Below are 17715 nucleotides of genomic sequence, written 5' to 3'. Positions count from 1 at the left end.
TTCTCTTGGTTTTTTTGGGCATTTGTTGTGGTTCCATTTTATCTGCACAATTGACTTCTTTATTTATACAGCTGAAAAAAAATTTAATGGTTGCTTTCAGTTTTATAATGTACATCTTTAATCAGAGCTTACCTGCAAATAATATTTTACCCTTCACACATAGAATAAGGTCCTTACACAGTATATTCCCAGTTCTTCCTCCCATCCTTTTGTGCTATTGTTTTCATATATTTTACTTTTACATGTAGTACAGATATATGTGCTATTGATTTTGCTTCAGCCAATAAGTTATCTTTCAGGAAAATTTTTTAAAATTTTAATTAAGTATATTTTCTCTTCAGTTATTCCATTTAGCATTCTATTTTTTTGTTTAGACCCATGTTTCAGTCTGGTATTATATTCTTTCTACATAAAGAAATTCCTGTAACATTTTTTTTACTGCTCAGCTGCTCGCAGTGGGTTTTCTTAGCAGTTTTTGTTTGAGAACATACTCTCCAATTTAAAAATATGTATTTGCTGGGTATTGATTTGTGAACTGTGGAGTTTTTTTCCTTCTTTTTTCAACACTTTAAGCTACTCTTTTTGTCAATAACCATGCAGGTCAGAATTCTGTTGTAATTCTTATATTTGTTCCTCTGCACATAATCTGCTTTTTTTTCCCTCTGGCTGCCTTTATGATACGACTTGATTTTTTTTTCTCTCTGAGCTCTGGACCTGTTTGTGTCTGCCATGGGATTTGGAAAATTCTTGGTCATTATTTCTTCAAATATTTTTTCTGTCCCATACTCTTTTCTCCTCTTGGGATTCCAGTTACACATACATTAGATCGTTTGATGTTATCTGACAATTCATGAATGCTCTCTCTGTTCTTGTCTCCCATTCTTTATTTTTTCTCTTTATGTTTCAGTTTCTAGTGACAGAAATATTTCTACTGACATATAATTATGTTTTCTGGTTCTTTCTTCCACTTTGTGAGTTGTCTGATAAACCATTGAGGACATTCTTCATATCTATTACTGTGTTTTTCAGGTCCAGCATTTCTGTTTGATTCTTACAGTTTTCATTTCTCTGCTGATATTACCTATCTGATCTTACATGTTTTTCACCTTTCCCTTAGAGCCTTTAGTATATTAATTACAGTTATTTTAAATTCCGTCAGGTAATTTCTATATCTTTATCATATATGAGGCTGGTTCTGTTGATTGCTTTGTCTCTTGGTAGTGTTTTGTTTTTTTCTTACTTTTAACTGTGCTTTGTAATAATTTATTGAAAACTGGACATCCTATGTAAGACAGTAGACTAAAGCAAATAGTTTTCATTCCTGGAAATGGGTACCATTCCTTCTGCTAAGCCTTTAATGTGGAGGATTTAAGTTAATATAGTCAGGAGTTGGGCTGGATTTGAGGTTTGTTTCTGTGGTTACCCTCATTGCACCACAGGCTTCAAATTCCTCTAGCATTATCTTTCTTTTAGATTGGGGGCTGGTTTGCCAAAGGGTTATCTCAATGTCTGTGGGTCTTCCCTTTGCATGGCACTTGAGAAGTCAGTCTCTGGCAGTATTCCACAATTATTTGTTACAGGAAGTTGAAGGGCAGTGTTCCCTATTATTCTGATAAAGCCTTTGTCTTAGACTCAATCATGTTCCTGGATCTGAGGTGTTTGGCCTTCTCAGTGCTTGTGCCCTACCCCCAGTTACAGGCCTAGGTCCAGAATATACTCCTGCCCCTTCATCAAATGCAGTGCTTGCCCTAGTGCCCCAAGGGCAACAGTGTTGTAGCCCTGAAACCTTTTGTGCCCTAGAGGAGACAGACAAGGCCTAGTGCCCTTCCTTTATTAGCTGCTGTTCTCCTCCTTCAGGCCTATCCCATGTAGATCTCTTTCTCAAGGCTCTCATTGGCCTTTTTTGTGTACCTGTTGGGGCTCATGAAGAAAAACAATGCAAGAGCTGGTGGACTCTGCTGTCCGCCCTGGGCTATACACTTTCTAGCCAACCAACACTTGGCCTCTACCATTTGATTTTATTCTAGCTGAATTATTTATAACAGCTTCTGGCCGCGTCTGCCCTGTCACTTCTTAGATTTTGGGCTAGCTGATTGCCCTCTGACCTCACCTTTCTGGTTTCAACAAAAGTCATGAACTTAAGAGTTTGGCTGGCCTTTTTTTCTTTTTTTAATTGAAAAGGTAAGAACAACGCTCTTTCAGACTTTACAGTCCTATCAGAAATCAAGTCTTTACTATGATGTATTTGAAATTGTTTTATTTTGTCCTTTCAATTTCTTACTTTTTTCTTGCTTTTCTCTTGCTTTTCATTGAATTAATGTAGATTTTTGTATTAGTTTGACTTTTATAATTCCTTTCTTTTCTTTTAGTGTTTATTACCTGAAAAAATTATAATGCTTACCTGACTGAATAAAGTCTTGAGTTAGTAATTATGTCCATCTTCTAAACTGTTAGAGCCTTAAGAGAACTTCCTGTGCTCATCTTCCATCCTTCCCCTGTTACTGTTATTGTTCTTTTTTTTTTATACCTCCAAAATTATTAGGGATTATTGTTGTTTTATGGAGTCAGTGCCTGTTTGGATTTGTTTACCTGTTTACCAATTTTTTACTCTTTATTCTTTTATTGAGCAATTTCTTTCTGGTTCCAATCATGAGTTCTAAATTCTCTCACTTTCTTAAATGTACTTTCTTCTCACTGAGTATACTCTTGTAGAATGAAGTTTATTTAAGCATTATAAATTTTTCTTGTTGAGATGTCTACTGGATATTTTACTTTCTTCCTTCTCAGATACTCACTTTTGCCCTTGATTTGCCTCTTTTTTCCTTTTAACATTCTAAGTTTTGTTACAATGTATCTTGGTGAGGATTTATTTGTATTTACCCTGTTTGGGACTAAGTACTGCTTCCTGAACTATGAATTCACATGTAGTGGTTTTTGGGTTTTGTTTTTTTCAGTTGTAAAAAATTCTCAACTGTTATCTCTTATATCACATCTGAGCTTTACCCCCACCCTGTTTTATCCTGCAACCCCTATTTGGTATGTTTTGTACCTCCTTATCCTCTTTTCTATCTCTCTTGACCTCTTCTAAGACACCAATTATTTTTTCAATGTATCTAATCTCCTATTTGATACTTTAATTGGATTTTCAATATCTGTCTATGTTAATTTCTTAAAATTGTATTTGGTTTCACATTTGCTGAATGTTTTTTGACAGTGACTATTCTTTGCTTATGTTTTTGTTTCCTCTTTTTATGACTAATTATTTTAAATATAAACGTATTTAATATGAAGTCCTTATATGATTTTTATCTAGAGTTCTAAAAATCTATTCTTGCTATCTTTTTGTCTAATATTCCTGAGCATTGTTAGTCAATTCCTGAGCATTGTTTATTTGTGAATGTTTTGTAATTTTGGATCATGGACTTGTATTCAGGAGTTCAGGGAGGAGTTCTGTCTGGGAATTCTTTGCAGCTTTTGTTGAAGGTGTGTCCCTCTGAAGTGTACTTATTTTAATAGTAGCAGGTAAGACAATAAAAAGAAGTTGTGGAACATTTGGAATACATTACCAAGAAGGTCACTTATTGTAGACAGACAGTGTTCATTGATTGAAATTAAGAAAGAAGAGTAATACAGAGGATAGCCTTAGCAAGGAGACATTTTTTCTGAGAGTCAGGAAGTAAACCTGAAGATGAAGAAACCAGGAAGTGGTAGAAAGTTTTGTTGCTTAAATCAGTTAGATGATGCAGATTTTTTTCTTAAAACTGGAGGCAGGGTCATTTTTGTAGAGTAGGGTAAACAGATATAATAATACCAACAATGGAGCATTTATTAACTGTTAAATTTCAGGTGTTGTCTGAGACTCCTTTCATAAAGTTTTCTCCTATGATTCTCACAGCACAGCCTTCAAAGTCAAGTAATTATCTGTGCTTGTACCATGTACTGAATTTGATGGGATTAGATAACTTGATGAAGGCTGAAGAACTGTTAAATGAAGAACCAGACTTCACTTGTCTTTTGTTAGGAAAATCTCTACTGTTTTATTAGAATAATTTGGGGCTGAGAAATTTCAGGCTGGGTCAAGCCTGAATGAGAAAATTACTTTATGTCTATCAATTCAAGGTCTGTGTATTTTTTTTTTGGTATCATTAGTATACACTTACATGAACAGTGGTTACTAGATTCCCCCCATTATCAAGTCCCCACCACATACCCCATTACAGTCACTGTCCATCAGGATAGCCTTAGAATCACTACTTGTCTTCTCTGTGCTGTACTACCTTCCCTGTGCCCCCCACCCTATATTATGTGTACTAATCATAATGTCCCTTTTTCCCCTTATCCCTCCCTTCCCACCCATCCTCCCCAGTCCCTTTCCCTTTGGTAACTCTTAGTCCATTCTTGGGTTCTGTGAGTCTGCTGCTGTTTTGTTCCTTCAGTTTTTGCTTTGTTCTTATATTCCACAGATGAGTGAAATCATTTGATACTTGTCTTTCTCCGCCTGGCTTATTTCACTGAGCATAATACACTCTAGCTCCATCCATCTTGTTGCAAATGGTAGGATTTGTTTTCTTCTTATGGCTGAGTAATATTCCATTGTGTATATGTATCCCGTCTTCTTTATCCATTCATCTACTGATGGACACTTAGGTTGCTTCCATTTCTTGGCTATTGTAAATAGTGCTGCGATAAACATAGGGGTGTATCTGTCTTTTTCAAACTGGGCTCCTGCATTCTTAGGGTAAATTCCTAGGAGGGGAATTCTTGGGTCAAATGATGTTTCTATTTTGAGTTTTTTGAGGAACCTCCATACTGCTTTCCACAATGGTTGAACTAATTTACATTCCCACCAGCAGTGTAGGAGGGTTCCCCTTTCTCCACATCCTCGCCAACATTTGTCGTTGTTTGTCTTTTGGATGGTGGCCATCCTAACTGGTGTGAGATGATATCTGGTCTGTGTATTTTTTAGCATGTCCTATAATTATAATACATTAAGCATCTAGCACTTACTGAGTTCTTACTGTAATATTAAGGTTTTTACATGTATTATCTCATTTAATTCTGAAGACAACCAAATGAGAAATAGGTAGTATTTTTACATACATTTTTCAAGTGAGGAAATACAGACTCAGAGATGTTAACTAGTTTCCTTAATCACCAAATAGCAAGGTAGAATTCAAAACCAGTCTGTGCTCTATAAAAACAGACCATTCTATACATGGAGGAATGTGAAGTGCGCATGCCACATTCATGACATCATGGAGTTTACAGTACAGTAAATGGTAATAATACCTTTTGATCAGTCTGTGCTTTCCTTCTAGAAACTAGAAAGGAGCATTAAATTCATCATATTACTGAATCTACCCATTTTTTTTTAACCACATTGCCACATTACTTATTTCAGAAATTAATACCTTCAAGTTCTGTGGGAACATCCTTATGGTTTACAGATATTTATTGTATAAATAGTAAATTGATCGATAATGAGAATTTCTAACATGAACCTTATATATTCTTTTGGATGACTTGATTTTTAACCAAGCAGTTTTCTAAATCTTTTTTTTTTAATTTAACTGTTTGTTGAATAAAATTGACTTATAAGTAATAACATTTCTTTGTAGTGTTGTTGTGGCATAACATGATTGGTAGAAACTTACTAGTTGTTTCAGGTCTTTTTACTATAGTCTGAGTATTTGTATTTTTAATTATTAGAACCAGATCAATAGTAACCATCTTCGAAGAGCAGAACAAGAGGTGATCAGTCTACACGAGAAAGTACAATATCTTTCTGCACAGAATAAAGGACTGCTTACTCAGTTAAATGAAGCAAAGCGCAAACAAGCCGAGATTGAATGCAAGGTAAATATATCACTAGCTAGTTGTTTTTGTTAACATAATAATGGTTTTTTGGTTTTTTGCCCTATCATTATCTTAAAACCAAAAAAAAGCTAGTCTTATTTTCCACTTTTCCTGAACTTGGTTTGGTGGTTGCTTTTAGAAAGGTTAGCTCATCTTTCTCTGGAGTGGATTTCAAGCAGGAAACCTCATTTTCAATCACTTGGTTAAATACCAGTGCAGAAAATTAAGTTAACCAAGTGACTGAAAATTGGTATCTCTGATAATTTTTCTTTTGACTTGTAGCCCTTTGAAGCCAGAGCTTTTAGTCTCAATCAAAATGATAGGTAATTTAGAAAGGTAAGGATAACTCTTCTTTGATCAGTACCTTATCAGTAGGCAGTCAATATTGATATGTTTTCTAGATATAGAGAACAAAAGAAATATGTGTGTACCAGTGGGTTGCAAAAACAGTGTCCAATTCTCATTATTATTTTAATCAGGTTTTTAATTTTTTTGTGGTGTTTGGATTTATAAAACAAAAATTATATTCAAATAAAATTAATTTATAGCAATGATAAAAGAGAGCCCCGGGGGCTAGGGAGTGGGATGAAAGGAGAAGGGTAGGGTATGTGTGTATGTGAAATAACTAAAGAGGTAACTGTAGTGTGAGCATTAGAATGAATTACTAAGGCCAAGTTATAGGCTATTAAAAAAAAAAAACATTGATCTTTCCATAGTGAGATCGTAGGAATGATACCTTTTAAGATTCCAGCCTTATTATTCTGTGATAAGAAACAAGACTTTCAGTGGTACGTATAAAGCTGTAATTCCATCAACTTGATCTGGTGTCATTAAAAACCAAGAATGAAGCATGAGTGGTTTATCAGTGACACTGAAATCGAGAGATGAAATTACATCCTAATAAATATTCATGGCTGTTAAAATTTATACTAACAGAAATCTGTAGAAGTACTGAAATTTGTCCTAACTTAAGAGTAGTCCCTCTTGAAGGATATGATTAGATTAATTTAAAAATAAAATATGAAATGAAATTATATGAGTTTAGTTTGTAAAGCTAATATTTGGTTGAGTTTTTATGATACATTGTGCTTATTTTTAATAAAGAACTGAATTTAATCTTTTTCATTATTGGGATAAATTTTCCTTTAACATATGTTGATAACTGGATGTTAATATTGCTCCTCAAATCCTTCGCACCTTTTAATCAAAGTAAAGTTTTCCTTGGAAATAAATATTGGTGCATTTTGCTGATGAAAATTGTTTTCTTTAAATTTGTCCAAGTAATGGACTCAGAGTCAGAATTTTAGGGAATTTTAAGAGCTGGTATGAGATTTTATTTAATTTTTAATTGTTCATTACTACCTCTGTCAAGTATGTTACAGATGCTGACCCTGATATCTCCTCCTTGTTTAAGCTTTATAGCGATTTATTCAGTCTTTTGTAATGCCTTTTGCAGATTTCAAGAATGATATCTGTGTTGTCACCCTAGCAACCTAGTACTTTCTGACTGAGTGTATTTTACCTTATGTGAGAAAAACTCGGAAACAAACCTTACTTTTTCAAGGAAGCTGATCCTTCAATTATATAATATAAATCTGATTCATTTAGTCTTATATGACTATATCTTATGATTTCTTGATAAGAAATAAAGCTTATTTTTCATTTATGTAAAATGTCAGGATACTATTTTTAATATTAACATTGTTTTCCCTCAGTAACTGAATTGGAATATTCCCACTTAAAGATGAAATAGTAAAAGTCTATGTTCCCCACTATGAAAATTTAGAACACTCTGAAATGCAAATGCTTTTTCTATGTTTCGCACAAATTCACTTGGAAGCAAAACCTGATTTGAATTGCTGTATGGCCATTTATAATTTTTACTTATACCATCTGATATGGGTATTTATACTTCACTACTTCATTGTGTTGAGCATTAAGCATACTGTTTCACTATGTATGCTGCCTCAGATCCCGCTGACTATAATACTAATATATGGTTTATGCCCTTTATTACTTTTCTAAGATCTAAAATATCTGAAATTCCATAACACACCTGGCCCCTAGGATTTCAGTGATGAGATTGTAGGATTCCTTCTGTAAATCTAAATTTGAAGATTATAGAAAGATTTTATATTCTCTGGTTCTCCATAAAGAGATACATATATGTCCATGATAAAAGGTTCTTTTACAAACTTATAAAATTGTGTGATAAATACTGTTGATAAAGTCAGAGTATTTTACTATGATTATAATATTGTGCATGTATGGAATAGTGATAGGAAGGAAACAGGAAGAATTGAAATCTTTTGCTCATATTTAATGTAAATATTAATAGCTTAATACAAACACTTTTTTTCATAATGTTTTTATTTTTTTGACTAAGTAAAAATGAAAGCATTGCTTGCACTCCTATCCTCTTTTATCTCATTCTCTTCCTGAGCCTACCACTTATTCCTTTTATTTTTCCCATGTAATTGCTTTTATTATTTTCTAGTATGTCCTTTTGGAGTTTCTTTTAGGCAAATAACTAGTGAGTAAAATTATATTATTTTTCTTCTCACTTTATTTCATGAAAGTTAGCATACTATATCTTCTGCACTTTGCTTTTTTCATCACTATATTTTGGAGAGCTTTTAATATCAGTGCTTTAAGAGTCTTCTCATTAGTTTCTAATTTACATTGTTTTCCATTGCATGAATATACCTTAGTATACTTAACTAGTTCCTCATTGATAAGCATGTGAGTTGTTCCAGTATTTTGCTGCTGTAAGCAGTGTGTAATGAATAACCATGTATGCACACAACTTCAGACACATAATGGCATATGTACACATTCCTATAGGATAAATTCTAATTTGGTCAATGAATAAATAAATCTGTACTTTTCATAGATTTTTTTCAAGTTACCCTCCTTAAGGTTGTATCATTTTGTACTTTGAGAAGCAGGGCATGATGGTACCTGTGTTTTTCATTGTATTAACAAAATATGTAGCCAAGTCTTTTCATTTTAAGTAGAATTTTCATATTCTAGGACAGTGATTCTCAATAGGGATGGAAAGAGGTGAGCTTATGAGACTTCAGAGAATTATAGTGTCACAAAACAGCATCAGACTCATAGACACTGAGAAGTGACTAGTCATTACCAAGGGGGAGGGAATGGGGCAGGCATGGGGGAAGGGTGAGGGGGGTGAAGGGGCACAATAATTTGCAATCACAATGTAAGTTGGTCATGGGATAGTAGTACAGCCTGGAGAATATAGTCATTGATTCTGTAACATCTTTCTATGTTGATAGATAGTAACCTCACTAGAAGGAGTGAGGATTTAATAATATGGTTAACTGTTGAACCACTGTGTTATACATTTGGAACCAATATAAAATTGTACATCAACCAATATAAGATTGTATATCAACAATACAAAAATGATAATATCTGCTTTACATGTTTATCAAATATTTGGATGTCTTCTATTTGTCAGTTACTGTTATAGGCATTGGGAATAGAGTAGTGAAGAAGGTGGGCACCATGTTTAGTGAGACAGTAAGTAAAAAACAGATAAGGTCATTAATAATGATGTACTGTAAAGTGGAAGGTAAGGGGAAATGGTAATTAAGATTGAGTTCCAGGAGCTGGTATCAGAACTGGGACCTGAAGAATAAGAATGGACCATCTCCAGAAGGAAGGAGTATCAAAGAATTGTGGACACATGTTAAAATCACCAAAATAATTAATAAATATTTGAGAGAACTATTTTGAGGCTATGAAAATGTCCTTAAAGTTTCAGCAACTAATTTTAGCAATTATTTGGGGATATTGCCTGTAGTCATTAATATAATAATTTTTTTAAAAGAACAGACATGCCACTGTTGGAGATAGATTTGAGGTGATTTAGAGAGAGATTTGATGTGATATCATCAGGTAATAGTACAGGACAGAGGTGCTTGTTTGGGCTCAGGTATTGCAGTGTAAATAAAGAGAGGTAGATTCATTCAGTGTCTGTTTTTGTAGAGAACCAATAAGTCTTGGTGATTAAATTGCAGAGGGGGTAGATTATGAGAAAATACTTGATTGATGTAATTTTTTAATTAATTAATTAATTAATTAATTTTATTAAGGTATCATTGATATATACTCTTATGAAGGTTTCACATGAGAAACAATGTGATTACTACATTCATCCATATTATCAAGTCCCCATATACCCCATTGAAGTCACTGCATCAGTGTAGTAAGATGCCAGTCACTACTTGTCTTCTCTGTGCTACACTGTCTTCCGCATGACCCCACACACATCACGTGTGTACCAATCATAATACCCCTCAATGACTGATAAACTTTTTAATACAATGTTAACTAAAATTAGAGTATAAGTTATCTATTGCTATTTAACAAACTACCTCTAAAACTAAGTGGCTTAAAATATCAGTAAGCACTAATATCCCAGAGTTTCTGTAGGTAACGAATTCAGGAGCAGCTTATCCAAGTGGTTCTGGTTTAGAGCTTCTCATGAGGCTGCAGTCATTTCAAAGCTTAACTGAAGCCAGAGGATAAGGTTTTTCAAGTGCCTCACTCACACAGTTGCAAGTTGGTGCTGGCTTTAGAGAGAGCACTTTGTCTCAGTAAAGGCTGTGAACAAGTGAACACACAATCACAATAAAGTCTGAGTTCTGTGATGAGTAAGAGGTACATAGGACCCTGTAGTGGCAGTTTAGTGTTAGTTTAGTGGCAGTTAGTGCAAGGAAAGCTAACTAAGCAATGATTAAGCTGAGACCTAAGGATTTGTAGGAGTTAGTGAAGGAAAGGCAACAGACAATTTACTAGGCAAAGAGAATAGCATGTAGAAAAAAAGAGCAGAAGTGAGAAAGAACAGGTTGTTTGAATTGAAAGTTCATTCTAGCCAGAGGGGAATGCGGTGAAGAACACTGGTAAGATATGAAGCTAGAGCAGTAAATAGGGAACCAAATCATATGGAATCTTGGACACCAGAATAAGGACCACAGACATTATCTCAAGATTTATGGGGTGTCATTAAAGTGTTTAAAATAAGGTAGTGACAAATGAGATATGAATTTTGTTGAACATAGACACACAGTGGTATGCTGGAGCCAGCTAGTAAAGCTAGCAAGAACCCATTGTTAAATTATCAGGAATTCTGTAACGCAGTTGTTCACAGCCATATGAATGGTTAATTTATATAATACATTTAAACAACTTATAGCAGAACACATTATTAATTTAAACAAAATTATGGTAGAACAAAGGTGATAAATATGCAAAGCTTCATCATTTCCTAATTATTTTTACATTTTACTATTATCTGTGCTTTTGAGGTTATACCTATTATAGCTGTATGATGGAAATACCATATAATTGTGTGCTACTGCACATTTCTTCCCAACTCTGAGTACATTAATGTTATGTTGGTAGCTTAAAAGGAGCCATGGTGGGAGTGTTTACACCACATAAATTGGCAAACTACAAATCATGGCTTGATTTATTGTTTTGTTGATTATCTAGACCAAAGTTAGCAAACTCTAGTCCATAGCCCAAATCTGTCTGACTGCCTATTTTCACAAATAAAGTTTTGTTGGACTACAGCCTTGCCCATTCATTGTGTGTTATCTGTAGCCACTTTCACACTCTAGTGGCAGCAGGTGGAGTAGCTGTGATAGACTGTATGGCCCGAAGTCTAAAATATTTACTATCTGGCTCTCTAACAAAAACCTTTTGATTCCTGCTCTAGAATGTCAATAGAGATTAAAGCTTGAAAGTGTGTCATTCTTCAGCATTTACATTGTGAATACCACAAAAATATTAATGAAATTTTCTTCCAGTATTTGATTACTTATATCAGAATCAGCAAAAAACTTGCTCACATGTTAACAAATAGGTGAAATTCTAATGTAAGTCTTGATTTCACTTTAATCTTCTAACATAAAAATAATTAGCCAATATTCATATTTCTCACTTTCAGGTGGCTTAAGGATACAAGAATTTGGCAAAAATCCATGAAAGCATTCTGTGAGAATATATTGACTATATGAAATTTACAAGAGCACTGTATATATTATTATCTGTATCTTGTGTACTACACATCCTCTGTATCAGTTTATGTTAAAATATATAATAAACTTACGCATACATACATGTGTGTACATGCTTCTACATGCATGCACACACACACACACACACACACACACACCCCCATCTGAGAGTGGATTGTTAAACACCAGCACAGCTCTGGATACAGAAACTGCATGTTCTGGCCATATGTAAACTGGGAAAATAGGGGGAAATTTTTAAATGTTTTAAAATATTTGCTTGAAGTGAAGTACCACTATCATATCTGAGATACAAGAAAAAATTTATATTTTTATTTTAAAATATAATATTACACTTCCACTAAATTCAATATTTTTTAATTAAAGTTTTCATATTATAGTAGTGTCAGGTGCTGAATTCCTCCCTTGGTCACCATGCTGTACATTTTTTACACTAAAAGTAATCACTAAATTTGAACTGAAGTTAAGAGAGAAGCAAAATAGTTTTGAATACCCAATTTTTTCTAGCATATTTTCTTATTTTGTTTTTTTTCTGGATTGGGATTTTGCATGGATATGGTAGAATACAGTTTTAGGGCTTTTTTCTTTGTGAAATTTTGCAATATTGTTTCAAAGTTGAATATTATGCTTTTCCTAGGACGATTAGAATTATAATGTCTAACTTCTATTATTTTCCTTTATACTGTAATGTAAGTATTCATTAACATTTATTGATTCAGGAAGAATATAATTTTTAATACTAGCTAACATGCTCTGTCAGTATCCATAGTCCCTGTTAATTTGTTGTCCTAGTTATTTCAGTGCTTGAAAGTTCTCAGAAATTGTTCTTGCATAAAAAACTATCAGCATTTGAAAAACTTCCCCAATCTGGTGAAGGAGATAGCCTCTCAGGCCGTGGAGGTGCAGAGATCTCCCAACACAAGGGACCCACGGAAGACAACAACAAGACGTATAATAAAAATGGCAAAGATCAAGAATAAGGACAGACTTTTAAAAGCAGCTACAAAGAGAAAAAAATACCACATACAAAGGAAAACCCATCAGGCTATCATCAGCTTTCTCAACAGAAACCTTACAGGCCAGAAGGGAGTGGCATGGTATATGTAATGCAATGAAACAGAAGGGCCTCAAACCAAGAATACTGTACCTGGAAAGATTATCATTTAAATTTGAAAGAGGGATTAAATAATTTTCAGATAAGTAAAAACTGAGAGAATTTACCTCCAACAAACCACCTCTACAGTGTATTTTGGAGGGACTGCTATAGATGGAAGTGTTCCTAAGGACAAACAGCTGTCACCAGGGGACATAAAACCACAGTAAAGAAAGTAGAGCAATTAATTACTAAGCAGAAGCAAAATCAAATCAACTACCCCCAAAGTCAAAGGATAGAAAAAAATACAGAATATGATACCTAATATATAAAGAATGGAGGAGGAAGAAAAAGGAGGGAAAAAAAGAACCTTTACATTGTGTTTGTAATAGCATATTAAGTGAGTTCCATTAGACTGTTAGATAGTAAGGGAATACCCTTGAACCTTTGGTAACCACAAATGTAAAGCCTGCAATGGCAGTAAGTACATACCTATCGATAATAACCCTAAATGTAAATGGTCTTTATGCACCAATCAAAAGATATAGAATCACTGAATGGATAAACAATCAAGACCCGTCTATATGCTGCCTACAAGAGACTCACTTCAAACCCAAGACATACACAGACTGAAAGTAAAGGGATGGAAAAAGATATTTCATGCAACTAATATAGAGGAAAAAGCAGGAGTTGCAGGACTTGTATCAGACAAAACAGACTTCGAAACAAAGAAAGTAACTAGAGACAAAGAAGGACATTACATATTGATAAAGGGGTCAATCCAACAATAGGCTGTAACTATTATAAATATCTATGCACGCAACACAGGATCACCTACATATGTGAAACAAATACTAACAGAATTAAAGGGGGTAATAGAATGTGATGCATTCATTTTAGGAGACTTCAACACACCACTCACTGCAAAGGACAGATCAACCAGACAGAAAATAAGTAAAGACACAAAGGCACTGAACAACATATTAGAACAGATAGACTTAATGACATCTGCAGAACACTCCATCCAAAAGCAACAGGATACACATTCTTCTCAAGTGCACATGGAACATTTTCAAGAACAGATCATATACTAGGCCACAAAAGAGCCTCAGTAAATTAAAAACGATTGAAATTGTACCAACCAGCTTCTCAGAAAGGTATGAAACTAGAAATAAATTACACTACAGAAAACGAAAAAGCCCACAAACACATGGAGGCTTAATAACATGCTCCTAAATAATCAATGGATCAATGACCAAATAAAAACAGAGTTCAAACAATATATGGAGACAAATGACAACAATAATTGAACACCACAAAATCTGTAGGACACAGCAAAGGCTGTGCTAAGAGGGAAGTATATTGCAATACAGGACTACCTCAGGAAAGAACAATCCCATATGAACAGTCTAAACTTACAATTAATGAAACTAGAAGAACAAATGAGACCCAAAGTCAGTAGAAGGAGGGACATAATAAAGAGTAGAGCAGAAATAAATAAAATAGAGAAAATAAACAAAATAGATAAACACCTAGCCAGACTTATCAAGAAAATAAGAGTCTACATACATATGCACAATCAGAAACGAGAAAGGAAGAATCACTACTTACACCAGAGAAATACAAAGAATTATGAGAGAATACTATGAAAAATTATATGCTAACAAACTGGATAACCTAGAAGAAATGGATGACTTTCTAGAAAAATACAACCTTCCAAGGCTGACCAAGGAAGAAACAGAGAATCTGAAGAGACCAATTAGCAGCAACAAAATTGAATTGGTAATCAAAAAACTTCCTAAGAACAAAACCCTGGACCAGATGGCTTCACTGCTGAATTTTATCAAACATTTAGTGAAGACCTAATACCCATCCTCCTTAAAGTTTTCAAAAGAGTAGAAGAAGAGGGAATACTCCCAAACTCATTCAACAAGGCCAGCATCACTCTAATACCAAAACCAGGTGAAGACACCACAAAATATGAAAATTACAGACCAGTATCTCTAATGAACATAGATGCAAAAATACTTAAGAAAATATTAGCAAACCAAATTCAAAAATACATCAAAAAGATCATCCATCATGATCAAGTAGGATTTATTCCAGGGATGCAAGGATGGAACAATATTAGAAAATCCATCATCATCATCCACCACATCAACAAAAAGAAGGACAAAAACCACATGATCATCTCCACAGCCAACATCATTCTTAACAGCGAGAAACTGAAAGCCTTTCCTTTAAGATCAGGAACAAGGCAAGGATGCCCACCCTCCCCACTTTTATTCAACATAGTCCTAGCCACGGCAATCAGAAAACACAAAGAAATAAAAGGCATCCACACTGGCAAGGAAGAAGTTAAACTGTCCCTGTTTTGCAGATGACATGCATGATATTTTACAAAGAAAACCCTAAATAATCCACTCCAAAATTACCAGAACAAATGTCTAAATTCAGCAAAGTTGCAGGATAAAAAATTAATACACAGAAATCTGTTGCATTCCTATACATCTAACGATGAACTAGCAGAAAGAGAAATCAGGAAAACAATTCCATTCACAATTGCATCAAAAAGAATAAAGTACCTAGGAATAAACCTAACGAAGTAAGTGAAAGACCTATACTCTGAAAACTCCAAGATACTCATGAGAGAAATCAAAGAAGATACCAATTAATGGAAACACATCCATGCTCATGGATAGGAAGAATTAATATTGTCAAAATGGCCATCCTGCCTAAAGCAATCTACAAATTCAATGCAATCCCTATCAAAATACCAACAGCATTCTTCAACAAACTAGAGCAAATAGTTCTAAAATTCATATGGAACCACAAAAGACCCCAAATAGCCAAAGCAATCCTCAGAAGGAAGAATAAAGCGGGGGGGATTATGCTCCCTGACTTCAAGCTCTACAAAAAAGCCACAGTAATCAAGACAATTTGGTACTGGCACAAGAACATTTCCATAGATCAATGGAACAGAATAGGGAGCCAAGATATAAAACTAGCATATATGGCCAATTAATATACAGTAAAGGAGCCATGGACATACAATGGGGAAATGACAGCCTCTTCAACAGGTGGTGTTGGCAAAGCTGGACAGCTACATGCAAGAGAATGAAACTGGATTATTGTCTGACCCCATACACAAAAGTGAACTGAAAGTGGATCAAAGACCTGAATGTAAGTCATGAAACCATAAACACTTAGAAGAAAATGTAGGGAAAAATCTCTTGAATATAAACATGATCAACTTCTTCCTGAGTGCATCTCCTCTTGCAAGGGAAACAAAATAAAAAATGAACAAATGGGTCTACATCAAGCTAAAAAGTTTCTGTACAGCAAAGGACACCATGAGCAGAACAAAAAGGCATTCTACAGTATGGGGGAATATATTTGTAAATGACATATCCAACAAAGGGCTAACATTGAAAATATATAAAGAACTCACATGCCTCAACACCCAAAAAGCAAATAACCCTATTAAAAATGGGGTGGAGGATCTGAACAGACACTTCTCCAAAGAAGAAATTCATATGGCCAACAGGCACATGAAAAGATGCTCCACATAACTAATTATCAGGGAAATGCAAATTAAAACCACAATGAGATATCGCTTCACACCAATTAGGGTGGCCAACATAGAAAAGACCAGGAACAACAAATGCTGGTGAGCATGCGAAGAAAGGAGAACCCTCCTACACTGCTGGTGGGAATGTAAACTAGTTCAACCATTGTGGAAAGCAATATGGAGGTTCCTCAAAAAACTAAAAATATGAAAACCATTTGACCCAGGAATTTCACTCCTAGGAATTTACCCAAAGAAAACTACTTCTCAGATTCAAAAAGACATATGCACCCCTATGTTTATCGCAGCACTATTTACAATAGCCAAGATATGGAAGCAACCCAAGTGTCCATCAGTACATGAGTGGATAAAGAAGAGGTGGTACATATACACAATGGAATATTATTCAGCCATAAGAAAGAAACAAATCCTACCATTTGCAACAACATGGGTGGAGCTAGACGGTATTATGCTCAGTGAAATAAGTTAGGCAGAGAAAGACAAATACCAAATGATTTCCCTCATTTGTGGAGTGTAACAACGAAGCAAAACTGTAAGAACAAAATAGCAGCAGACTCACAGACTCCAAGAAGGGACTAGTGGTTACCAAAGTGGACTGGTCGGGGAGCACCAGTGTGGAGGGAGGGAGAAGGGGATTGTGGGGTATCATGATTGGTGCACATGGTGTGTGTGGGGTCACGGTTGAAGACAGTGTAGCTCTGAGAAGACAAATAAGGACTCTGTGGCATCTTAATGCACTTACAGATAGTGACTGCAATGGGGTATTGGGGGGGACTCAATGATAAGGGTGAATGTAACAACCGCATTGTTTTTTTGTGAAACCTTCATAACAGTGTGTATCAATGATACCTTAATAAAAAAGAAACAAAGAAAATAGGATAATAAGAAGTTAATTTTTAACTACCACACCACCTGACTATCAAGAAATAGGTAGCAAAGAATCTGGGACAGATTATGAATATTAAAAAAAAAAAAGAAACCAAAAAACACAAAGGAAACTGGGGGGATGGAGAGGAAGCCCAAGTTAGATCAGAAAAAGTGCTGTAAGAATTTTTTAAATTATAAAGTACTTTAAAGACAAAGTACTTAAGGGCAGATGAAGAACCTCCTAT

General features: G+C 34.6%; 1 protein-coding gene across 8 annotated transcripts in view; it reads left to right on the top strand.

Moving 5' to 3' along the window:
• Positions 1 to 17715, top strand: part of EVI5 (ecotropic viral integration site 5) — a 245425-nt gene that overhangs the window by 170123 nt on the left and 57587 nt on the right. For all 8 annotated transcript variants that reach the window (XM_057500426.1, XM_057500425.1, XM_057500424.1 and 5 more), the window contains one exon: positions 5710 to 5856. In XM_057500426.1, coding sequence (XP_057356409.1) covers positions 5710 to 5856 — 147 coding nt within the window. The remainder of the gene's footprint in view (positions 1 to 5709; positions 5857 to 17715) is intronic.

The sequence above is a fragment of the Manis pentadactyla genome, chromosome 4 (genome assembly GCF_030020395.1).
Source record: "Manis pentadactyla isolate mManPen7 chromosome 4, mManPen7.hap1, whole genome shotgun sequence".
Taxonomy (NCBI): domain Eukaryota; kingdom Metazoa; phylum Chordata; class Mammalia; order Pholidota; family Manidae; genus Manis; species Manis pentadactyla.
This window is presented reverse-complemented; position numbering and strand designations above follow the sequence as displayed.